At 39.1% G+C, this 26,613-nt stretch overlaps 2 protein-coding genes across 5 annotated transcripts in view; one reads left to right on the top strand and one right to left on the bottom strand.

Annotated features, from left to right (window-relative positions):
- The window catches only part of ift74 (intraflagellar transport 74), a 41,102-nt gene that overhangs the window by 4,516 nt on the left and 9,973 nt on the right, over positions 1 to 26,613 (top strand). For 2 of the 3 annotated variants that reach the window (XM_007892570.2, XM_007892571.2), the window contains exons 8-17: positions 761 to 822; positions 10,746 to 10,884; positions 14,257 to 14,319; positions 15,689 to 15,832; positions 16,871 to 16,911; positions 17,034 to 17,113; positions 17,816 to 17,818; positions 19,073 to 19,126; positions 21,622 to 21,719; positions 22,965 to 23,091. In XM_007892570.2, the coding sequence (XP_007890761.1) occupies positions 761 to 822; positions 10,746 to 10,884; positions 14,257 to 14,319; positions 15,689 to 15,832; positions 16,871 to 16,911; positions 17,034 to 17,113; positions 17,816 to 17,818; positions 19,073 to 19,126; positions 21,622 to 21,719; positions 22,965 to 23,091 (811 nt within the window). The remainder of the gene's footprint in view (positions 1 to 760; positions 823 to 10,745; positions 10,885 to 14,256; positions 14,320 to 15,688; positions 15,833 to 16,870; positions 16,912 to 17,033; positions 17,114 to 17,815; positions 17,819 to 19,072; positions 19,127 to 21,621; positions 21,720 to 22,964; positions 23,092 to 26,613) is intronic. The other variant, XM_007892572.2, reaches the window with a different exon arrangement.
- Positions 2,114 to 8,097, bottom strand: LOC103178067 (leucine-rich repeat-containing protein 19). Of its 2 annotated transcripts, XM_007892569.2 has the most exons (5): positions 8,036 to 8,097; positions 6,425 to 6,526; positions 4,723 to 5,089; positions 4,312 to 4,536; positions 2,114 to 3,411 (listed from the first exon to the last, which is right to left on the bottom strand). In XM_007892569.2, the coding sequence occupies exons 2-5, from the start codon at positions 6,515 to 6,517 to the stop codon at positions 3,074 to 3,076; spliced, it is 1,023 nt and encodes a 340-aa protein (XP_007890760.1). In that variant the 5' UTR covers positions 6,518 to 6,526; positions 8,036 to 8,097; the 3' UTR covers positions 2,114 to 3,073. The 2 variants fall into 2 exon arrangements, with proteins under 2 accessions (XP_007890760.1, XP_042189059.1); XM_042333125.1 differs by lacking the exon at positions 8,036 to 8,097 and having other exon boundaries at positions 4,723 to 4,761; positions 6,425 to 6,483.

Genomic DNA, 26,613 nt, shown 5'->3' with positions numbered 1-26,613 from the left:
AGTGCACGTGGCAGCCAATTTGCATACAGCAATATCCTATAAACACCTCTGAAATGAATCACCAATTTTCTTTGGGGGAATTATCGGCTGGGACAGCTGGAGAGATTTCATCAACAACAACAAAATTACACTTGTATAGCATCTTTTACTTCGGGAGGACGTCCCACAGTGCTGGATAATCAGTGTTTCAGACCTGAGCTGAGGATCAGGATTGGGGAGAATGGAGGGCATGGGGGGAAGGAGGGTGACCGAAGGCCTGGTCGACGAGGAGGGTCTTGAAGGAGGCAAGGGAGGGGGCAAGATGAGGGGACTGCAGGATTGAGTTCAAGAGGGTGGGGCGCAGAGTAGCTGAAGGCCCGCCCGTTAATGGTGGGGCGAGCGAGGCGGGGGATGTGAAGCAGGCTGGAGCCCGCTGAGCGGAGGAAGCAGGCAGGTTGTTAGGGGGCAGGTTGGTCCTTCAATGTGATAAGGAGCCATACAAATCTAAATTTTCACCCTCTGTATAGGATATGGACTTTACTGAAGCTGTCATTGTACAGTGAAAACCGCTTAAGATGGACACATGTGGGCTTCCCATTTTTTCCGGATTAACCGAAATTTGATTTTTGTCCTAATTAACCAGCATATTTGAAATGGGTAAGAATAAAAATGAATCGTGGCCGGGTGCTTTGTCCGATTTACCCAATGTCAAGAGTTAACCATCATCATCAACCATAAAGCAGCTTCTGCAGTATTCTTATTTTGTGAATTTGTGTTTTAGCTGAAAGCACAAAATGATCGAGAAACTCAGAGCATGGATATAATCTTCACAGAACGCCGAGAGTGAGTAGTGATAATCACAATATTTATATTGAAGACTATCTAGTACATTAGGTTTAACGTATTGAAGCAATTCCTTGGCAGCGTTATATTCTGTTCACACAGTGCTAATTGCTATTTCCCTGATTGTAAAAATGTAATTCAAGTCATTACGTAATATTAAATGTAATAATAATAATCCTTGCATTTGATATAGCCCTTTTCACATCTTCTAGACGTCTCAAAGGGCTTCACAGAATATACTGTAAAGTGAATTGACTATATTTGTGGGCGAAACGCGGCAGCCGATTGTGCACAGCAATGTAATACAAATTTACATTTACAAATTTTGCTTTTGGTTACACATATAAATAATAATAATCCTTGCATTTGTTATAAAACCTTATCAAATCAAGATATCTCATAGCGATCCACAGGATACACTGTTAAGTGCTCTGGAATGCTATATAAATGCAACTAGTTGTTGGATTGACTGTGCATTATACATGTCATTCCTTTTTGAAGATAAATGTTTATATATTATTACAATATTGGAGTGCATTCTACATAGCAAAATGGATCTGAATGTCAATAAAATAAATCCACCAGTAGACAGTATCATTTTCTTCCTATTTATGAATCATGTTCATAGGTAGCAAAACAGTAGAGCGGATTATTTTTTAGAAGGGGAGAGATTGGAATGTGTTAGCGTCCAGAGGGACTTGGGTGTCCTTGTACACCAGTCACAGAAAGTTAGTCTGCAGGTGCAGCAAACAATTAGGAAGGCGAACGGTTTGTTAGCATTCATTATGAAAGGATTAGAGTATAAGAGTAGGGAAGTCTTGCTGCAACTGTATAGGGCCCTGGTGAGACCTCACCTGGAATACTGTGTCCAGCTTTGGTCTTCTCATTTAAGGAAAGATGTACTTGCCTTGGAGGGGTGCAGCGTAGATTTACTCGGTTAGTACCAGGGCTGAAGGGGATGAGTTACGAGGATAGGCTGACCAATTAGGGCCTATATTCTCTAGAATATAGAAGAATTAGAGGGGATCTTACAGAAACCTATAAGATCATCAAAGGGCATGATAGAGTAGATAGTGGGAGATTGTTTCCCCTGGTTGGAAAAACTAAAACCAGAGGTCACAACCTTAAAATCAGAGGCCAGCCCTTTCGCACTGAGTTGAGGAAGAACTTCTTCACTCAAAGGGTGGAGAATGTATGGAACTCACTACCCCAAAGGGCTGTTGACGCTCAGTCCTTGAACATACTCAAGACTGAGATAGATATGTTTCTTATTGCAAAAGGGATTAAGGGATATGGGGATAAGGCAGGGTCAGGTTATTAGCTGGAGTTAGATAAGAAGATCTGCCATGATTGAATGGCGAGGCAGGCTCGAAGGGCCGAATGGCCTACTCCTGCTCCTATATGTTATGTTCTGCTTACGAGTTCAGATTCATTCATCAAAGTTTACTTTTCTATCACTAATCAGTTCAATTTATCAGATTTTTTTTAAAGATTTTAATTTGGATTCTAATACCATTTTTTAATTTAAATTATCTCCATTTTGGCGGTTTATCATTTTTAGGTTCTTCTCATTGCTACATCAATTCACTGGTTAAGGAGAAAAGGCGTTGAGAAAGAGTAAATGTTAAAATCTGAGATGTATGCATGCATACATTTGAAAGTGGGATATTCATTCTTTATATTCCAAACTTCATTCTAATCTGGTGCACTTGAATAGCTATCTTAGTCCTAAGTAGATCAAAGGTAACTTCTAACAGTTGTCTATCCTTGTTTTCTATCTTCAAACATAGACATCTCAATATTGTGGACTACCATATGCAGTCAGTTGGAAAAAATGCACCTTTTTATGTTTGTGTGCACCTTTGTATATATTTTGAACAAACATAGCTAACAGATTCACAGAAATTGGATGAATATGACAATTTTCTTCTCCTAAAGAAAGATGATAAATATTTTAGGAGAATAGTAAGATGTATGGATATTTTTATGACTTACGGAGATTTTTTATAAATTCTTGTTATGATATTCCTGATCTTGACTTCCCATATCCTCACATGATTTTATGTGAATTTGGGGAAATAGTTTTGTTGCACAAACTACAGCCAGTGTGTTGAGGGAAAGCAGAGCTAAATATGCTAAAGTAGTAGTTAAAATGTTGGCTGTTCTAACTTAATCAGCCTTAATTGTACCTGACAGAGGCTGCCACCTTGGATATCAAATCTTATACTACAACCCAGATCATAAATCATTTTTACTCCTCATAATCTTTGAATTCTATTGTATCTATATAAACATCTTCAATATATCCATCATCGTCTTCAGGAAGCTTGTACGTGGTTGTCTTTGTTTCCTCTTCTTGGTCATTGGTTTCATCTGTAGTTGTGGCCCATGGAACACTATTCAAACCTATCTCAGATGGATTTTCCATGATCAGCTCTGGTTCTTCCCTCAATTTATGGTGGTCGTAGGCAGAGAGCCATTTGTACCATTTGAAGCATTTTACAATGATGATTAGTAGAAAAGAGGAACCAGCTGAGCCAGCCATAATGGTCAACAGGAGTTTCCAAGATTTTCCAATTCTATGTCGATCTTTCAATAAGAATAATAAAGTTAGAAAGTCGTAATACAGTATTTGTTAGTATCGAGTGTTAATACTTTGCATATTGGTGTAAGCTTAGGTGCAAGTTATTTTGACTGGACCAAATATAAGTTATATTTAAGTGAACCTGAAAAGTGGAATTACTGTCTACATTCTTGATCAACAAGGGCAAATTCTGCCCTATGTTTTAGGAGAGTTGTATGTAGCTTTAAAAAAAATCCAGGCAAAGTGCAGAAGTGTATTGGATATTAACAAAAATACGGTGGAAATTAGCCGGCCATTGTTGTGATGATAAGAGGCAGCAGAGGTCTCAAAATGTAGTGAGTATTTGGAATGTGGTTTGCACATGGTTTCAGTGCTGCATTTATATGGTGATTCTCTGTTGCTGGTTTGTTTTCAAGTATTGAATGGCAGTTTTTTGAGAGGGACTCTCTTCCCCTCTTTATTGAAATGATGGTTAAGTCCACACTAATCTACAAATGTTATTAATTCCAAAAATGCTAAATACACTAAAGCCCAGTGGACCACAATTATCTGAATATTAAAACACACACAGAACCATGGGATATACCAACAGAAATGATTCATAAACACCTATATTCATTGAACCATTTACAGCACAAAGGGTCATTTGGCCCATTATCACTGTGTTGGCTGTTTGAAACTGTGCTCTCTGACCAGCATTGGATGGGCTTGTGGGGTAAAATCACTTATCTCCTTTCTTATCACTTGTCAATCATCACTTTGTGCCTTTTATCTCAGGAGAAGGTATCAAAGTGCTTCACTGTAAAGTGTAGGGACTGTGCATTTTTGTAGGCAAATGTGGCAGCTAGTTTTGTGTTATTTATAAACATACCAGCAAGTAACTTCAGACAAAAATTGTATTTTACCTGATCCATCTTTCTGATTATTCGTGGTGTTTTGTGTAGTCACAGCAGAAGTCTGTGATCCAACAACATGCATCGTCACAGACTGGTTTGTAATAAAGTTGCTTTTAGTGATAGCAGGAGTACTCTTAGATGCAGAGAAGCATTCACTTTGGTTGATGGGAGCTGTCTCGATAGTGAAGTACTTCATTTTTTCAGGGGTTTTGCATGTTGTACTGGTTAAATTCCCTAAAACAGATGTATGCGTTTTTTTCTAAACTAAAAACATTCAGATTAATTTCATTAATTCACCATATCATTTCACTGTAGCAGGTGTAAAACAAATAAAGATGGTAAGACTATTTAGCAGAACAAAAGGGGTCTGAGGATGAGTCTAACAGAGCTTTAAAAAAGGTTAATAGAAGTAAATCTTACCTAAAATTGCTTTTGAGCGATTGATCCATGTCTGTAAATCTAGAAGGGAACAACTGCAGTTCCATTGATTTCCATATATTGTTAAATGTGTTAAATTCGATGATGGCATAACATTACTATCCAGATATGTGAGGCAGTTATTGTGTAGTTCCAATATAGCCAAGTTTTTTAACTTGCTGAATACTTCAGAAGATAAACTTTGTATCAGGTTGTATCCAAGGTACAGTTCTTTCAGATGTGTTAAATTCCGAAGAATTTGAACATCACGATAAGTCAAAGAAATATTGTTATTAGTGAGGATTAACTTGGTTATGTTTGCAGATAGGTTATCAGGAATAAAGGTAAGATTCTTTCCACTGCAGTCACACTGTGGGAGAAAACAAAAGTTGTTATTCTGTGAGTTTGACGTCTAGTTAACTCACAGAATGTTTTGTCGATTTAATTCTTATTAAATTTCAACAATTCATTCTCAAATGTATGTGAAAGTATCTTGGATTACTTGAGAGTAGAATGATCTTCCCTCTACCTGATCTCGGGGATAAGGGGAAGGCGACCGAAATCACATTTGAGAAGATACGTTTAAAGGTAAGGAGGAAGGGGGCGAGCTGGAGGGATTCTAAGATGGAGAGATGTGCGAGACTGGGGACAGAATGGTTAAATGGTGAGTGGATTCTGTGGGGGACACGAAGCAAGCAAGTGTTTGCTGAGTAGGGTAGTGTCTGTGGCAGTAGGGTTGCAGAACAACAACAACAAAATTACATTTGTATAGCGCCTTTCACGTCGGGAGAATGTCCCAAGGCACTAGACAGGCAGAGTTTCGGACCCAAGCTGGGGGTTCGGGGAGTGTGGAAAGTAGGGGGTACGGCAGGGAGATTGAAAGCACGGTCGAAGAGGAGGGTGTTGAGATGGGTCTTGAAGGAGGCAAGGGAGGGGGTGAGGCGGAGGACAGAGGGATGGAGTTCCAGAGGGTGCAGGCATAGTGGCAGAAGGCTCGCCCACCAATAGTGGGGCGAGCGAGGTGGGGAACATGAAGCAGGCACGAAGAGGTCAACGGTAGGGTGAGGCTATTGAAGAGATTTGATTTTGAATTCAATCTGCTAGCAATTGGGGAGTCATGGAGCCAGGCACCGATGGGGCCAATGGAATCTGGATCTGATTAAGGCATGGATAACGTTCTTGATATCCAAGTGGAGAGATAGTGGTGGATGTGGGTGAAACTTACTTTGGGAGACTGACCTTTGTGTAATTGGAGAAAAAGCCAGTTCTGCACATGTGCAAGCAGTCGCAAAGAATGCTACTCAAGAGCATTTAGATCACATCTTTAACGACTTTTGAGGAAGTGTGAAACTTTACAGATGTGCAGACGGAATTATTTTGACTGTATCACAGCCCAACATCCAGTTCCAGTCCAATGCAGATAAATAAATGTGCAAATAAACAGTTTTGCTATGTGCCATCCAGAAATGCACATGATTGACAATTGATTTACTATTGCTAACAGGTAGAACAATATTGGAGCATTAATTGAGGATACATTGAAGATTGAGTAAAGTCACAATTATGTTGACTTTAACCAGGATTTTGAAAGAAGAAAACAAGGGAAAACTGAGACATGCTAGTCATATTGTCAAGTTGTTTTTATAATACTTAGAATTACTTGGCAAATGCAATAAACATGTGTTCATTAAGCTACTATACTTACAATTGTGCCACTGAAAACACATAGGGATGAGGCTGTTGTAGCAGTGGTCATAAAGAGAATTCCAGTCCAGAGTTGAAACCAGGGTTTCGCCATGCCCTTGTTCTGTTAAAATACAAGTTTTTAGTTAATATTTATCTAAGATGTACAGAAGATACCAGAAGAGAGAATAGATTATAGGGGAACTTTGTTAAAAGGCAGAGGTGGGTTCTGAGTGAAGCACAAAAACGTAACAGTCTTCCAGGTGGTCAAGTCACCATTGATGTCATTTCCTGCACCCTGGACATACGAGCTTTGTGCAAGAAGCTAATATTTAAGTGCCACTAGCATCCTTTCGTCACAAAGTCACCTGCGTTTGCACACATATGCAGCACATGAGAAGTGTAGCCAGCACCATCCTGACAATAATAATAATAATAATAATAATCTTTGCATTTGATATAGCGCTTTTCACGTCGGGAGGACGTCCCAAAGCGCTTCACAGAACACAATGTAAAGTGAATTGACTGTATATTGGTGGGCGAACGCGGCAGCCAATTGCGCACAGCAACGTCCCACAAACAGTCGTAGATTGAAAATGATCAATTTATTATTGTTTTTGGTTTTGGAGGGATTATTATTAGGCTCTGTGTGGAGTAAGGAAACTTGCCCAAGGTTTCGCCCTCTGCCTGGAATTGAACCCAGGTCTCTCACCTGCAAAGTGAGTGCTCCAACCACTAAGCTACAACCCAAAATGTGATCATATTTTAGCATGGGAAGCAAGTTATATCGCATTCCTAGCTATTACTTGTCCACCGGGCACCAATACTCTGGGTTTTGTGAAAACTAAAGTAAATCTACTGTGTAATATGGAGGGGAAAGTTGGAATTTATACTGGAGAAGTGAACCATGCTTTGAAAGAGACACTGGAAGGGTGTAAATTAAATATTTATGATAAAATAGCAATTAATGGGAAATTGCAGACCAACAAAGTTAGATATCCTGGTTAAAATTGAAAAATATGAATATTTTGAAAAGATTAAAGTAAATTTATCTTTTGGTGAACCAATGGTGAACCTTGAAATATTATGTATACATGTCATGAATTCACGAGATACGGTCATGAATACAATTTGGGGTGTCTTCCCAGTATGAACGGCACTATATAAATGTATATTGTATTTTAAAAAACTCAGTTCTGTTTGACTCTGAGCTGAATTTCAAATGCAACTTCTGCTCCATTCTTCTTCCCCCTCCAAAACATTATGTTTTTACACCCCAATCTTTTTATTACCATGTCTGAAACTTTTATCCATGCTTTTGGAACTTCTAAGAGATTTCTCCAATGTTCTCTATGATGGCATTCTTCCCAAATTTCAACTGGAACCCAAGCTCGAGAACTTTAGTCGTCATGTCCTACATAAGGCAGCAATCGCAGTTTCAGATTTGTTTTTTAAAACTGGTGTTTTCATCATTGACTACCTTGTTTGTTTAAACTAGAAAACACTAAAAAGACTTTCAGCAGTTTTCAATGCTTTAAACACACAAAGTAAGGAGATCTGATTTTCTACACAATTCCATAAAGTCCTACTCCCTTTAAAAGAAAATAATTTATATCCGCTGTAAAAGTCATACCTGTTAAGATGATCGTCCAACGTTCTCTTTCAAACTAACAGATAGTTGATGTTTCCCAGTTCATATGAGAAAAAGTTTAGTGATGACCTTTGTTCCGAAATGTAAATTGGATTCCCAGCTAAATATTAACTAAAATGTACCACTACAGTGTTTTTTTACCAAGGGATATATAAACTAGATTTACAAAGTATGGTAATATTTTTGTTTCTTAAAATGATGACTTACATAAAGCAGGTTCATATAAGCCTGTCAAAGACATAAATGAACAACATTATGTTTAAATATTTTCTGTTAATAGTTAATCCAGTGATTGAGATGGTATGTGTTTTACACACGTCAGGGGTCACAAGATTTGTGTTACTGATTTTCAGTCTTTAATACATTGTTGCACTTAATATACTACAGAATTCCACTGGCGGGTGGGTCGGTAACTTGAGAACATCGATTTAAAACAGTTGTTAAAAGAAACAGAGGGGAGGCGAGGACAAATTGTTTCACACAGCGAGTTGTTCCGATCTGGAATGCATTGCCTGAAAGGGTGGTAGAAGCTGATCCGATAACAACTTTTAACAGAGAAGTGGATCATTATTTGGGGAGGAAAAGTTTGCAAGGCTATGGGGAGAGAGTGGGGGAGTGGGATTGGTTTCAATAACACTTTTCAAAGAGCCGGCACAGACATGATGGGCTGAATGGCCTCCTTCTGTGCTGTATAATTCTATGATTCTATGAATAACACCAATGAATAACCATTCTTAGTGAGGTTTTTGTTAACTGGTGATATTGAATATAATTTTGTGGCTATAATGCTGAGTAAATGATGATATTTTCTATTGTAAAGGTATTTCATTTTCAGTTTTATTGCAAATTACATTTACCCATTGCTCCTTTGGCATCTGAAAAAATACAAACAAATTAGTTTGGGTGAAAATAGTATTGCGGCAGTTAAGCCAAAATCCCATTACAAGCGTAAGAGGGGGTAGATACTGCACTCTGAAAGGGAAAATAGAACTGGAATGATGAAATGAGTGTCCCATCAGCACTGGCTATAGTAAGCTATCTCCATAGAATTGCTAGACATCAGGGGGAAAAAATCACGATTTGGCTCAAAATTGACACCAAAATGGCAATCAAAATTTATAAAGAGAGCTGGTATGGGAAATGGGAGAGAGGGGAATCATGCTTGTGCAGTAGAGGCTGCTATTCTGAGATTGAAGTTATCAGGAAAATAGGAAAAATAGAAGGAAGTTTATCCTGCATCTGCTGTACTGTACCTTAGGAGTGCTAGCACCGTCACAAGTGTCCAGAATTTACCCATAAAAATTATACTTTTAAGGAATATTAAAATATCCTCAACAAGAAGTTACAATGTATTTCTGATCAAATCTTAAACTTGCCAAGCTTTCTACAGCAGTGGTAGTCAACCTTTATGGTCAGCCAACAAAAAAATTTTCTTGATTGAATATCCACTTGACAACATATTCTGTGAAGCTCTTAGAAATGTCTCAATGACGTGATAAAGCATTATATCCAATGCAAGGATTATTATTATTATTGATTTATGCCATGAATCAAGAAATATTCAATCACGAAAAAAACTAAATCACACTATGTCTCATGTGAATGTTCAGAGGCTGCTTCTTGATGGCTCTGCGAGCCACAGGTTGGCCACCACAAGTCTACACTATAGTCTACACACTATAAAAGAGTAGCTTTTCAAACCAGTTACAAATATGTTTTACAAGAGATGAGAATTCATTGTATGTGTAAATACATTGTCATCAACAATTTCTTATGGCTTGCAGTACTGACAATTGAGCATGTTATAAAATGTATTACAAAATACACGGTCAATCATTTACAATATGTTCTGTATAGCGCTTTGAAATGTCTCAATGTGATAAGGTGCTATATCAAATGCAAGGATTATTATTATCTTTTATATATTTACTTATATAGTAACAGATAAGTTTTACATTTTTAGACGTTTTACTTCAATTGATATTTGAAACATTTGGTTGGTTACAGCCAAACAACAACAAAATTACATTTGTATAGCGCCTTTCAAGTTGGGAGGATGTCCCAAGGCACTGGACAGACAGAGTTGTGGACCCAAGCTGAGGGTCGGGGTGGGGAGGGGGGAGGGCAGGGGTGGAAACAGGGAGATCGAAAACAAAAAGCATGTGCTGGATTTTTGTTTTGTTTCTCCCTTTTAAAAAGAGTTTAGTCCTCTCAAGTAAGTAGCTTTGGAAGAGAGGTGAGCGGATGCTTCTGGTATTGCCAGAGCACATTCCTCGTATTACCTCAATGTGCATTGAGAGCACATTTGTAAATCTCCACAAACAATATTACCTAAATTGCAAACCTTTTACGTTTTTTTTCCAAACTTGCAAACCTTAAATGATTTTTCAAAACTAACACATTTCCCTCACAGAATACAGTCAATCCACTTAACAGTATATTCTATGAAGTGCTTTGAGACATCTCAAAGATGCAATGATGCACTATATCAAATACAAGGATTATTATTATATAAACCTGGAAAAAATAGGAGCAAAATGTACGCTATTTTGTAATAAATCTTTTTACTGCAAAGTATAATGGAGTACGTATTTTGTAGCTATTTCTTTATATTTTCCCAAATTGAATACATTTCTGATTTTCCAGATTACAAATTGATTTTGACACTGTCACTTACTTTTCCTGTTTGCAGGAAGGAAGATCTTATTCGAGTTATAGATGAAGAAATCGAAAAGGAAAAACAGGCAGCAGATACCATCATCAAAAATATGTCAGAAGACAAACAGGCCAAATACATGAAAATGAAATCAACAAATGAACATCTGTTACACGTGGGTCATTTTTTCTGATAAATAATCACCATATAAATTTATTGATTGGATTATAATAAAGTAACCTGAGAATTAACAGAAGATTCCCCCCCCCCCCCACCATAAGGGTTTCAGAGAGAAATTAGATTTATTCGGGTAAGTAGATGTTTGGAGTGACACTGAGCTACCTTCCAACAGCTTTAGCTTATCGAACATTACTAAAAAGTATTTTGTTTGCAGTGACTTAAGTCCAAGTATTACTAATATTAATTGTCCATTTATGTTAGAAACATACAACAACAACAACTTGCATTTATACAACTAGCGACCCTTATGTAGGGTAACATCCCAGAGAGCTTGACAGTGGCAGAGCACGACGTTTTCTTGGCCAAAAAGGTCTCCAAAACGTCTGTTCCCTCTCCAACAAAACACTCACCATCCAAGACCTCATCGTCGATGAACACATCAACATTCTCGCCCTCACTGAAACCTGGATCACTCCAGGTGACACCTTCCCCCTGACACAGGCCACACCATCCGGCTACACCTTCCATCACCACCCTCGACCTAACCATTGTGGTGGTGGCGTGGCTCTCATCTCCCGGTCCCCGCTCGGCCTATCCCCTCATTCCTCCGGAACCTTCCCCTCCTTTGAGCACCTTCCCCTCTACCATCCCTCCAATCTTTCCCTCAAAATTCTCCTTATCTAACGCGTTCCCCCCGACATCTCCACCATCCTCTCCCTCTGCTCCGAATGCCTCCTCATCCTAGGCGACTTTAACCTTCATCTCCTCCTACTCTACCTATTCTGACTTCTACTCCCTCCTCTGCTCCCTCAACCTCTCCCTCCACATCCACTCCGACACCCACGTCCACGGTCACCCCATCGACCTGGTGATCACCTAGGACCTCACCGTCTCGGACCTCACTATCACCCACAAAGCCATCTCGGACCATTACTTAATCTCTTTTAACTCCTCAATCCCTCTCCCCACCACCACCCAATCAACCTCCATCTCCTACTGCCTTAGAAAAAAATCTCCCCCACCCTCCCTCTCCGCTGCGTTGGAGTCATCTGAACTCCTCTCCCTCCGGGCTTCTTCCCGCAATTACCAATCCTCCTCGGTCACTCTCCTCCACAATTCCCTGTCATCCACTCTCGATGCCCTTGCTCCCCTCACTTCCCGACCACCTCCTACTCAAGGAAGGCACCCTGGTACACCAGCCACCTTTGCTCCCACAAGGTATAGGTGCTAGCCGCTTAACGCACCCGGCTCCAACCTAATTTAACGGTCCATCGGCCGAACTGACTGGACTTTCTCAAAACCTACCACTCCACCCTCACCTCCACTAAATCATCCTTGTACTCCAAGACAATCTTGGAGGCCAAGGACGACTGCAGGTTCCACTTCTACATCATCAACCGGTTCCTCAAATTACAGCCCGATCTCCAACCTCCCTTTCCTTTCCAAGGTCCTGAAACGAGTTGTTGCTTTCCAGCTTCGCTCTTTCCTCTCCGGCCACTCCCCTCATGAACCCCTCCAATCGGGTTTCCTTGCCGTCACAGAAGCATGACCCAGAAACAGCTTTGGTCAAAGTGACAAAAGATATTTTGCCCAACTCTGCCTCCTCGTCCTCCTTGACCTCTCTGCTGCCTTCGATACCGTTGACCACTCGATCCTGCTCCACCGCCTCCTCTCACCTCAACCTTCATGGTTCTGTCCTTGAATGGTTAAGATCCTACCTCTCACACCGAATCCACTTCATTTCCAAAAACGCTTTTCCCCTAGCCTCCGCACCGTCTCATGCGGGGTTCCTCAGGGCTCTGCCCTTGATCTTCTCTTCAATATTTATATGCTTCCTCTTGGTGACATCATCCACTCTAATTCTCTGCCTCCACCCTCAACTCCAGGACCACTGCTGTCGTGACAGAATGTCTGTTAGACGTCAAGTCCTGGATGAGCTAACTTTCTACAGTTGAATGTCAACAAAACTGAGGCCTTCCTGATTGGCTCCCGTCAGTAACTCCACACCTCAAGTACTGACAGTAAGCATCATGATCCAAGGATGCACGCTCCACCTCACAGAGCCAGTCCAGAACCTTGGCATCGTGTTTGACCCTCAACTATCCTTTCTACCCCACATGTGTGCTATGACCTGCTCAGCCTTCCCCCACCTCCACAACATCACCCAGCTCTGCCACTGTCTCACACACAGACTATGCAAGCTCCCTGCTTGTCGGCCTCTCCAACTCCTCCCTCCATAGGCTGCAGATCATCCAGAACTCTGCAGCCCGGGTCCTCTCCCGCACCAGGCTCAGTGTCCCTATCACCCCCATCCTGTAGTCCAGGAGTCCTGTAGCTCAGTGGTTAGATCACTCGCCTTGCAAGCGAGACACCTGGGTTCAATTCCAGGCAGGGCGAAACCTTGGGCAAGTTTCCTTACTCCACACGCCTGATGATAATCCCTCCAAAACAAAAAACAATAATAAATTGATCATTTTCAATCCATGACTGTTTGTGGGACATTGATGTGCGCAATTGGCTGCCACGTTTCGCCCACAAATATGCGGTCAATTCATTTTACAGCATATTCTGTGAAGTGCTTTGAGACGTCTAGAAGATGTGAAAAACGCTATATCAAATGCAAGGATTATTATTATCCTCGCCCGACTCCACTGACTTCCCATCACACAGAGGATTCAGTTCAAGATCCTGGTCCTCGCCTTCAAAGCCCTCCACGGCCTTGCTTCCCCCCTACCTCTGTGACCTCCTAACCCCCTACCATACTGCCCCCTCCCTCCGCTCAGGGGGCTCCGAAACACTGCGCCTTGGGACGTACTCCCGACGTGACAGGCACTCTACAAATGCAATTTTGTTGTTGTTGATTACAGCACACTGAACGGATGTCTGGAGAAAGGTTCAATGAACCTTTCCTGTTTATAGTAACACTACACCTTTTAGCTAAGTGCTGAGGTAGTTCCAAACTATCTGTGCTTTTTATCAATTTGTAAAAAAGTACCCAGTGGTTGAAAGCTAAAATTACTCCAGAGTTAACATTGATTATCAGTTCTATTGTTAACAGGATTTCTAAGAAGGGAACTCGTGAAAAATCATAATTACTTCTGTTGAAACCTATGATTCAAAGTGCAAGTAACACCTGACTCATTTGTATATATGGAATGTTAACTGATTAAGTTTTCTGTGGCTTTCAATGTAAAATTGCAGCTATATATAAAAAACTGCAGAATAGTATTTTATTTTGATTCTGAAATATAACCACAGAACTGAAAGGGTTTTGCAAAATCTATAAATATCTCTGCAGTATTGTTTTTATATTGATGAAGTTATTTAAAGAGCATGTTGAATCTTTCCTTTTATATTTCATTTTCAGGAGCTGGATGCTCGGCAGCAAGAATTAGATGGGCTGAACACAAAGAAGGAAGCTTTGGAGACTGTAAGAGTTGTAACCATTGTTTACATTTCTATCTTCGTATTTATTCACTAGCTGGAAAAGGGTTACATTTGCAATTTTCTTTGAATAACTGGAAACAGAAAAGTGTTTGTCATCTATGTCAGCAATTCTTTCTAACAAGTTAACAGAATGATGACTAAACTGCAACTAGCCCTGAAGAAATAATAAATCTGAATATCTGGTTAACCAGCTGCATAATTTCTATAAAATTTAGGAGCCCTGCTTTGAATTTGTGCTTATGGAAACTTGGATTACAGGGATCTGTAGCTTTCAGTATATTATTTTTCATGCAAAGCACTCAAGCCTCCTAATCTCTACTACCTGTTAGAAATCTTATAGTTAATTGCTTTCATCCAGCTCCAGAACAAGAAACAGCATCTGCCATTGATATTTGATCTGTGAATGATTGTATGCTCTTTGGCCCTGGATATGTAAATTCGTGATTTGGAAATCCAATACGCGTCAACTACACAGCACTGCCTAGCACTTATTCCATTTTTAAGTTGTTGATTCCTCCAAATCAGAACTTAAGAATGTAAAGTATGAGATCGCCACTTATGTGGAAAATTATCTGTAGAGACATGACCTTTAACATCATCTGATTTGCTGTTTGCTGAATTTCACTCAAAATATCCTCCTTGAGGTTGGAGGAGGAAAATTAATGAAGTGGTGTGATATGTGGTGAAGGGCTTTGCATTGAAAGTATTCTTTCATATGCAAAGACAATAGTATTTTATATTGGCAGAATTCTTAGATACTGTCAGTAAATCAAATTGAAAATCTAGTAAAATATTTGTTATAAACAGCAAGAGACCTAAAATGCCATAATATTAGTGAGTTTCAATGAAAACAAATGTGAAATGTTTGTATGGTGGGCCAGTAATTCTGAGATTTAATTATTTATATATGTATACATGTTTATATATATAGGAGAGCATGAATTCAAGATTGTGATGAGGGAGTAAAAGGAGAGGTTCAAAAGCAAATCATTCATTTAAATTTTTACTGCATTGTCTCAATTATCTTGTCCTAACTTTTAAATGTCTGCATGGCTTCGCCCCACCCTACCTCTGCAACCTCTTACGATCCTACTGCCCTTGTCATTCTCTATGCTCAGCCATCACTGGCCTACTTCACATTCCCCACAATCTCTGCTCCAGCATTGGTGGGTGATCTTTCAGACAAACTGCTTCCATTCTCTGGAATTCCATCCTTGAATCCCTCTGCCTTGCCCCCTCACTCTCCACCTTGACAATCCACCTTAAGACCTATCCACCTTAAGTCATTTGATTATGTGTTTGGATTAATGTGACATGTTGCATAAAATCCAAATTATGTTCCATTGTTGAAGGATATAGCTCACTCCCAGGTAAAGCAAGAAGCCGTGGTACTGTATGAAAAGCTCAATGAATTGGAATCTCATCGTGATCAGATCATCTCAGAGGATAAAAGTATGGGCTCTCCACAGGAAGAGAGAGAACGACTACTAAAGCAGGTGAAGATATGATAAAATATATATGAGTGTTAAAAATAATTTCATATTAAGAATCCTTACATTGGCCTCATAAATTGTTCTATCTTGAGAGTGAGTCCAAGTTGGCTTACACAGTAGTGGGTAACTACTGTAATTCATCACAATATACATTTTGAGTAGTCATATAATTTCTTTGCACAACACAAGCTCATACACAGTTTATTACAACATCAAGTCCTTTATACTTGTGCAAGTTGTGATAGATTTCTTTCCAACTGTTGTTTCTATTTATACTGAGATTTGAGTTTGCTTGTTATAAACTAGCTGTACCCACCCATTGCAACTTCACTTGCAACCAAAGCATCCAATATGGAAAGTAGATTGACACAGAGACAGACATTATGTCTTTATTAGTAAAGATTATATGTATATAATGTATGTATATATAAGGAGAGGGGGAGGGGCTAAATGGCAGAGTGGGGCAGGGCCCACCTGCCAATAATGGGGCGAGCAAGGTGGGGGACGTGAACCAGGCCAGAGCCCGCTGAGCGGATGGAGCAAACAGGATGGTAGGGGGTTAGGAGGTCGTAGAGGTAGGGAAGAGCAAGACTGTGGAGGGCTTTGAAGGTGAGGACCAGGATCTTGAACTATATCCACTGTGTGATGGGAAGCCAGTGGAGTTGGGCAAGGATGGGGGTGATAGGGTCACGGAGCCTGGTGCAGAAGAGGACACAGGCTGCAGAGTTCTGGATGATCTGCAGCCTGTGGAGGGAGGAGTTGGGGAGGCCGACAAGCAATGAGTTTGCATAGTCGAGCCTCGATGTAATGAAAGTAAGTATGAGGGTTTCGGCGGCCTGTGGTATGAGACAGAGCCGGGTGATGTTGCGGAGGTGGGGGAAGGCAGAGCGGGTCATGGCACAGATGTGGGGTAGAAAGGATAGTTGAGGGTCAAACGAGACCCCAAGATTCCGGACTGGCTTAGTGAAATGGCGTGTGCATCCATGGATTGCACAGTAAAACTGAAATGCTTCAGCTATTTTACCTCTTGTTTTTTAACAGGTTAAAGAAGATAACCAGGAAATAGCAAGTATGGAAAGACAGTAAGAAAACACCCTTGATGATAATGAGTTTTGTCATTCATCCGTGTCAATGTTTAGGACTATTCTTGATAATGAAGAGTATATCTTTAGTCTAAAGCAGAAATGGTGGATTTATATTATAGATTGACTGAAATGAGAGAGAAAATCAACCAGGTAACTGAGGAGATTCGACATCTTGACTTGGATTTGGAGGAGCATCAAGGTGGGTTTTGTTTATGGCCCGGAAACTCATTTAGAATGCTTATGCAATTCTGATGTGCTGTTGTTACATGGCAGAAGTGCTTGATTAGCTCATCCCGAAAGGTAATCCCATTTTCACAAATTTTGAATCTTGATTCTTCAAGACATAAGGACTTCTTAGGATCTATCTTAATGATGAAAATGATCTGAAAAGGCAATTAGGTAGAAGTGGAAAGCAATTGTAAAATGATTCCCTTAAGTACACAATGACTGGGAGCATTGTGCATTGCCATGCAGAATTGCAGTAAAGTCTTCATTGGTTACCAATCATTGAACCTATTTTACAGTCTCAGCCTCTCCTCTGGTCCTGAGAAAATTGATTTCCCTGATAGAATTTTGTAAGGATTAGCAATTCCACCCATGGACTCCTTATATTTGTATTTCATAATGAGGCATTCAGGCTCTTGAAATAATGCATTCTGCTTTTATTGTGTTTAATTTATGTTTTTGACCAATTTAGAATTCACAAGACAATAATTAATTGAACTTGTTTTCTAATTAAAGGAGCATTACAAGTTTTTCTTCCTTGACCTTCAAAATTGAGTCACTGATTTACTTGTATTGATGCCTCCTGTTGCCAGTTCTCAGCTTTGTTTCCTTTCACCTGTCTTACATTTTTCTCTTGCCTTTTTGTATTGACTTATTTTCGTTGGGAAAATCACAGAAGGTAAGAACTGACCTCCCGGTCTAGCCTAATACTCCACTTACTATGTTTGCAATCCATATTTTTCAAAAGAACAGCCATGTGCCGTAACTAGTTGCTTAGTAAGAATTGTAAAAGACAATAATCTGAATGAATTCTGGTCTGGAGAATAGTGCTATCATGCCAGCAAAAGGGAATGGCTGCTGAGAAACAATAATTCTCCATTTTCGGTGCTTTACTTGGTAAAGGTGATTGGATAACAACAACAACAAAATTACATTTGTATAGTGCCTTTCATGTCGGGAGGACATCCCAAGGCGTTGGACAGACAGTTACGGACCCGAGCTGAGGGTCGGGGTGGAGGAGTGGGGAGGGCAGCGGGGAAGCAGTGAGATCGAAGGCACGGGCTTGAGGTGGGTAAATTGTAAATTGTCCTGGTTGCCATTGAGATTCTGTTTGTGTATGCAGTATAATATAATCATGTTTTAGTAAGGTTTTTCCATAGCAGATTGATTTTTACAACAATATTTTTAAAAATCCTGACTCATTTGTTCACACTCTGCATACAAACCAAGATATTCAAGCACGCCTCACCCCCACCCGAAAAAATTTTTTAAGACATTTTCTTCATCCCAGCTTCACAATACCCTTAAAACAAAGTTATAACATTTCTTTCCAGTAAAACATGACTTTAGTAAATTACTTTGTACATATGAATTGAGAATGTTTAAGTTAAATATGATCAGTATGATCTTTCTCATCCTCTAAATGTAGTTCACCCTCCATCTATTTAGTTTATTTTCTTTCTTTTTTTCTTTCTGACATGAAGCACTTGGAGCTAAATCACGTGGCACCAATAATAATGCAGAAGGTGTTATTGAAATTTACTTGGGGAAGTGTAAGATATTATGGTGAAATTCGTAGTCAGCGTGATAAATGTTATTCAAAATGCTGGTGTTCCACTATCCAGCAGTCAGCGACTGATTTGTGGGCCACAGGTCCAATGGTATGTAATTGGCTTCTTTGATTTCACATTTAGAAGGGCATCAGAGTTCTGCTTTTGGTCCATTCAGTGTGAGAAATGCCATATTGACTGCAAATTTCCCTCCGATGTGTTAAAATAATTGTCATTTGATTTGACTGAATTCTTTTATTACCTTTTTATTTGTGTTACACTGGAACTGATTGCTGAAAAAATAGATCAATAGAAGAATCACATTAAAGGGTTTGTAGTTTTTGTCTGTCATTGAGCTATAAAGAAAATGCTTTTTATTTTAGGAGAACGAAATCAGAAGTACAAAGAACTGAAAAAGAGGGAAGAAACCATGGATGGTGAGTTTCTGGATGTGTAGTTGTACCTCAGCCTGAAAACTGATATTGTAAAAATCCAGCTGATTTACACTCCCAATATCTCAGGGACATAAATCTCCAAGAAGGTGCAATGAGTAAACAGATTTTGCAGTAGCGCTGTCAAGGTGGATTAGCAGTAGATGTATAAAATGACCTCAGATGTTAACATAGTTGGTATTTTAAAACCTTAAGCCTAGGAAACCTTTTTAACATTTTGTAATTAATTATATCCTGTGTAAAAATTAAATTGTCTTATTTACTTTTTTGAAATCCAAGCCATGTTGGCTTATGCATGCAGACAGAAATGATTAATTGAAATTGAACACTTGAGCAGAAATGGAATAAAACGAAGTATTTTAGCCCTTTCAAATCCATATCAATGAAATCCTTTATTACTATAGCCGAACTGCAAAGATCCTTGTTCTTGACCAAGAGACCATGTTTCTCTTCCATGTGATTGAAAACTATTCCTCAGGCAACAAATGATCAGGAAGCCTAGGCATTCAAACTAATAAGAATTTTCTCATTTTCTGCAATTAAATTACCAGCAATGTTTTCTAATATAAGTTCCACCGACAGAATATAATTATTGTGTACTTGGTTTAGGTTTGCATATTAATTAATATGGTCCACACTCAATTGAAGGGATGGCCATTTAAAAATTAAGAAGCTTTTAGCCTGTTCATGAAATTCCATAATTCCTGTTCTTTTTGGAAAAACACACAGGCATTGTTGATCTGTTTGGATATGCATAAAATAGTAGAGGCAACACAGCCTAATATTTCCTTTCACAGACCCCACCCTCCTCTTAAATATGAAGGTATTTTAAGTAAGTGTAGTCACAAAAGATTTGAAACATTTGCTGCGAATATCTTGTTTTGTTTCTATTCCCTAGACTGTACTAGAAACCAGGGAGAGGTACTTATGCTGCAGTGCTGTCAGACAATGATTTCCTTTTGAAAATGTGGACTCTTAACTTTAACTTGTTCCATTTGTGCATCTGCGAATAGTGATCATACATTACAAAATTACATTTGTATAGCCCCTTGCACGACAGGAGGACGTCCCAAGGCACTGACGTCACCTTACACAGGAAGTTTAGCTATTAAACACCTGTATTTAAAGATCAGACAAATGCTGGAAATATGAAATAGAAACAATCTCTGACAGAACAAATCAATCAGAAGTGTGACCATAATTATTACTGGAGAGGTTTATATAATGAAGGCCCTTCAGTCCATTTGATCTCATACTTCCAGAGTCCCCAAGCTACCATCCTCCCATTATGAAGCCAAGCTGTATCTTATGAGACAGCATCCTAGCCTCAACCACCCTTCCTGGTAACCCATTCCAGTCATTAATTACCCTCTGTGTGAAGAAATACTTCCTGATATTTGTCCAGAAAATGTGCCCTAAATCTGTACACTCTTGTACTGCTGGCCTGACATATCCAAAAATATTGTTTCAAGTTAACTTTTTCAATTCCTCTTCAAATCTTATATGCTTCTATATAAGGTCCCCTCTGAGATATCTATTTTCAAGGCTGAAGAGCCCTATCTGTCTAATATTGCTCATAACTCATTCCTGCATTACTGGGGATCATCCCTCTTCTGCACTGCATCTAAGCTCTGCGCAACTCCCTTATGGCTCAATAACCAGAACTGTATGCAGTCCTCCCGGTGCAGCCTGACCAGAGCACTATATAGCTGGAGTTTGACTTCTGAGCATCTGAACTCAACTGATTTAACAATAATAATAGTAATCCTTACATTTGATAAGGATTTGATATATTTGATTATTATAATATAGACTGGCATCCTGTTTGCCTTGTTTATTGTACATCACACTGATTTAGCACGGTGAGCAGTGAGTCAACACCTCTGGATCTCCTTCAGCTTCCTCCTTGGCAACTTCTATCCTATCCTTGAAGTAGGTATGCTGCCTATTTTGACATCATACATGCAATAACTTGCATTTATCTGTATAGAATTTCATTTGATTTACTTTGTATTTTCAGTTTTTTTGTTTTTATTTCAGACTTCCAGAATTTGTGCTCTTTCTTGTAGGTTCATAATACAGTTCCATAGGTGCTGGTTGCTTTCCGATACCCTACCCAAGTGGCCATTGTTTATCTATGAGCCTTGACAATGAGTGTCAATAGGCCATTCGACAGCAGAGCCTGATCTCTCCCCACCCAGCCACATACATGTACAACCAATAGAGGGTGCGGTAGAGGGACAGCACCCTGATTGGTCAGGGCCAATTTAGCCTTCCTACGCAGCTCCATATGAGACTAGCAAATTCGGCACAGACCGGGATTCGAACCTGCCTGGTCCATAAGCTTGACACCACCAGATGGTATAATACAGCAGGGATGGACACCTGGAAACAGATGTCCAGGCTCTCCTGACAAAGGATACTGCATGGCCTGGAAGAGATTCAGAATACTGCCTTAATTCTTATTTATTAATTTGTAGCATTCCTGGATACTTATGAAGAAACCAAAACCCAAGAGTTTGAACGGAAGGTGCAGCTTGAGGCTAGCATTGTAGCACTCCTGGAGCACATGAGTAGAGTAAGTCTAAATTGAAAACTTGAATGGAAAATATTCAGTACACTACTGCACGTTCTATATCTAGTATAAACTAATTGGGCATTTTCATATAATATTTATTATTTTATATGAAACTGCCCAATTGTTTATTATATACTTCATGAAACCATTCTCAAGTTATATCTTGGTGCATATCCATGCTCAGATGTGAATTTTCTTTATAATAATCTTTATAATAAAATGCTTAAATTTAACAGCAATAATTTGAATTTATATAGCACCCTTCACATGGGTAGCGACCCAGAGTGCTTTTCAGTGATGGAGCTCAACATCAAGCAAGGAGAAGGGGGGTGACCGTGGACTTAGTCAAAGGGGACGGTCTTCAGATGCAATCTGAAGATGGGTAAAGAAGGGGTAAAACAGGGATTGAGGCAGAGAATGCTAGAGTTTGATGGTGTAGTGGGTGAAAGCTCGGCCTTCGATAGAAGAGAGGAGGGGAAGAGGGACATGTAGAAGTCCAGTGTCAGTTGAGAGAAGGGGCAGGTAGTCAAGTAGGTTGTCAGATCAGAGAGCTAGATCTAGTACTTTTTACATCAGGGCGTCTCTAAGAGTTTTACACCATATACTGTAAGGTGTATTGACTGTGTATTTTGTAGGCAAATGTATTTTAGGTATTTTGTATTTTCTATAGATGGTAATTCGTGCAAGATACTTCTCCCTCTCTCCCCCCCTCACCCCGCAAAAATCCAGTGCCACACTGACTGCACAACTATTGGAATAGTACCAGATTTTTTTGGATGGAATACTACAGTTGGGAATTTGATACTCTGCCTTTCATTACCAGACTGACCAGTAAACATTTTTATGAGAACAGTAAAAGTTATAAAACGGCTGCTATTCAATTCTTAAGCATAAATTATTTTTTTTAAACTCTCTGAAATAACAAACTTGAAATGATTACTAAAGCAACTGGGATTTCCAGTACCACTGTAAATTGCCTAAAAGAACAAAATGGGTCACTGAAGGGTCAGGTGGGTTGTGTAACAATTTGGGTTTCTAAATCCCTGTCTGCAATATCAACTTAACTTTCCTATCTGTATAAATATTATCTTTTGTTATAGCTCTCCTTTCTTGTCCTCACAAGAACAGCTTTTGTGATTTTGTGTGAAGAAACTAATTGTATCACGCACTAATGACTTGTCGTTTGAACAAAAGGTTAGTATGTTTTAGCTACATGTAATGTGTTCCCATGGTTCTGTAATTCAGAATATGAACCGAATGAAACAGATCTCCTCAATAACTGCAAATGAGCTAAAGTCAATGCAAGAGGACCTAAATTTCAAGGAGACTGAAATGCAGAAATCTCAGAACACTGCCAAGAGTTTGACTGATGGTAAGACGTAATCAAATACTTGCTCTATTTCTGTGTCTTATTAGATTTACCTGTGATTTTATCTTAATAAAATTAGGGTTTAAAGTGTATCGAACATACTACCTTTTAATTGTTGCCTTGGCAATAGATTTTGCAGAACTTCAGCCCTTTGCATTCAGTCAATCAATACTAATCTGACGTTACTTGGACAAACGATGGTTACAAGACTGTTGAAAAAACTGAACAAACAGTTATAACATTCTGATATCTGTGAATTCAACTTCTCCTTCGCAATGGGTGTAGTTCCAATGAACACTTGGTGACTCCACTGACACTTGCATTGTTGTTCAGGATTTCCTCCTTGAGCCCAACCCTAGTAATCTGTTAACATTACAGTAGCCCAGTACCTAATTTTTATACATACAGTATCATAATATTCTAAATGCATAATGACAAATATGTCCTTCTCTCAAGGATATGTTGAATTTTACACTATTCTAATGAGTAATACATCAGCATGTTTTGATTTCAAATCCATTACTATTGAAAAAGATAAAATCAAGAATTTTGAAGAAATGTTTTCTAAATATTTAAGCCTATCGCTTTAGGAATGTTCTTGAATTGTCATTGGATATTTCCTTCTGCTTAAAGTCTTACATCGATTTAAAAAAAGTGATATTTTTGTACTGAAAAGAAGGAAGTTGAAATGGGTAAACAAAGTTTATATTCTGGCACTTTTCCACAAGATAATTCAGAGGTTCTTTCAAGATAATACATTCCAAGGAGTACACAATCTGAAGTGTTCTGACCTCTAACATCATATCAGAAGGAACTGGACTGTATCCTCTTCCTGCCTCTTGCTTTACCAGAGCTTAGAGAATAAAGAGCATTTGAGAAAGTTTGTTATTGAACATGAAATGGAATGATACAGATCCTTTATTTACTTTCTTTTTAGTTCCTTTTTCTTTAGTTGGTAGCCAAGTGGCAACCTTCTACTGGTCTCTATCTACCTTCATTCTGGTCTCTATCTGAGAACATCAAAAATTTGAGTGTTTCAATCTGATTAGAGAGGAAAAGTAAAGGTTGTTCAGTACAAACTTTCTGTTCCAACTTGCTTTAACTCTGTTTGCAAAATTTTAGATTATTTGATATCTCTTGAGACCTTGGCGTAGGAGTGATGCTAATTAAAAGAAGGAGCTAGAAGAATATGAGATTGAAAACAATAATGCAGCATTACATGGCTCTATAATTATATTCAAATAGAAATCCTTGTGCAGCTGAGGACCTTAACAGATGTCATTCTAGTTAATAATAATAATCCTTGCATTTGATATAGCGCCTTATCACATCTTTGAGACATCTCAAAGCGCTTCACAGAGTATACTCTAAAGTGAATTGATGGTATATTTTGTGGGCGAAACATAGCAGGCAATTGCATACAGCAGTGTCCCATAAACAGTCGTGGATTGAGTGACTAAATTATGATTTTTTTTAATGGATTATTATCCCCGGAAAAGCGATCCGCCAATTGACTAACAACCGGGTTCCAACTTACTGCTGAATAAACCGAGGCGTGTGGACCAAGGAAACTTCCCCTACCTAGGAATCAAACCCAGCTCCTGTCGCTTGAGAGGCGAGTGTTCTAATCACTATGCTACAGGACACCATATAGTTGTTTTAAATCCTACTCAATAAGATTTTGATAGTATTTCAGTTATCCNTTTTTTAATGATTTATTAATTTTTTTTTATTTATGATTGAACCACTGATTTTGCAATATGCACCACCCAAAACAGGCACACACATCTCACACATACATATACGTTTTAGTAGATAATTATTTTAAAACAAATGTTTTATAACCTTGCATTTATCAGAAATAAATAAATATGGTTTTATAAAGTCTGGCAACAATTATTCATAGTGCTCCGCTAATAAAAAAAACTGCGTTTTCTGTATAAAATGTGTCCATTTTCAGTTTCCTTCCTTCTCTTTGGCCCTTACATAAAAATTCACCACCCCTTCCTCCTTTTTGTGTTGTAGTCTCCCTCCCTGTGGAAAAGTGCCGAGTCTGTACTCAGTGCCTCTCCACACAATGCAGCTGTTGTCAAGACCTCACTGTGCTCATTGTGTAATGGATCTTGAGTGTGAACCTTCTTTTCACTATATGGTGAAGCATTTTGGAACAGTAAGGCTGAAATGTTGAGCCACTGCTGCCAATTTAAGATCTTACTTGTTTTGAAAAGTAAGAGCCAAAACTAGTTATTTGAACAGAACATATCAATCACCAAAGCAAGTGTAAAAAAAATCAAACTCTGGTGTTGTTTTAAGCATTAAGTACAGTAAACTCCTGATACCTTGTCACTCCAAGGGGAAAGAGCTTAGCGGCTAGTTATCCGAAGTGACTAGTTAGGTATAGGTCTTGCCAGGAAACAAGGTGATCCGGTGACTGGTGCGGGCACTTAACAGAGGGTAGACCCGCATGCTCAGATGCATCGCAGCGGTCTATTGGAGGGCTGTGCTGTGGGCTCCAGCCCTATCCAGACTCAGGGTGGGATAAGGGGTGGGGGACCCTCCAATAGACCAGATACATCTGTGATGCATGTGAGCATGGGCGCCCAACTTCTGGTGTGCGCCCCACATCAGTTACAAGATAGTGCGGGAAACCTCTGCAATGCAAGGCACCATTTTATAGGACAAGTTATCCAAAGTAGTATCTACAAGAATTCATAGAACGTAACTAGGTACGTGTTAAGTGGAGTGACAAGTAAACCAGAGTCCTTTATTAACATTTTGCATGGGAAGCGAACAGGATGTTGACAGCATGGCTACTTAAGTGGTAGTGACTAGTTAAGCCAGGGTCTTGTTATCAGGAGTTTATGTATTACTCAAACTAACTAGTCTCCACTTACTGACACCTATAATTCGCCTGATTCTGATGGGATAGTTATGTCCTTTTTCTCTTAGAAATCAACATACTGTAATTAGTTCTGATTCTAATCTCCAGCAAACCATCAACATTTGGTTAATTTGTTTCTTCCATAGGAAATCGTTTTGCAGTGCTTTAAGATATTTATTTTTAGTTAATATTTCACGATTTTTCATTTGAGATACTTTTCATTACTTTTCTCCCTCCCCACCTCAAAAAAGGTCTTAAATCATTGATGTGCGATCATTCTTTTTGAAGCACTCTCTCGCTGATTTGTTATCTACTTTGGTCATTTATAGTCAACATTTGTACTATCTGTACTTTCTGATGACAGATACCATAACCAGTGGCTGATTTCTCCCAATATTCAGTCTGTTCCAATGGTGGCTCATAAGTATTGTGATAAGGGGTCAAGCACTTGAACCTATCAGTGATTCTTCATTTTGCTTATGTGAAAAATATATATAGTCTGCACAACTCTTGCATTAATTGGTTGCCCACAAATATACGGTCAATTCACTTTTCTGTCTATTCTATGAAGCACTTTGAGATGTCGAAAAGACGTGAAAAGCACTATATCAAATGCAAGGATTATTATATATAGTTGGTGTTCT

This window comes from Callorhinchus milii, unplaced genomic scaffold, assembly GCF_018977255.1.
Source record: "Callorhinchus milii isolate IMCB2004 unplaced genomic scaffold, IMCB_Cmil_1.0 Scaffold1, whole genome shotgun sequence".
Classification (NCBI taxonomy): Eukaryota; Metazoa; Chordata; class Chondrichthyes; order Chimaeriformes; family Callorhinchidae; genus Callorhinchus; species Callorhinchus milii.
Note: the sequence above shows the minus strand (reverse complement) of the source record. Positions and strands in the feature narration are given on the sequence as shown.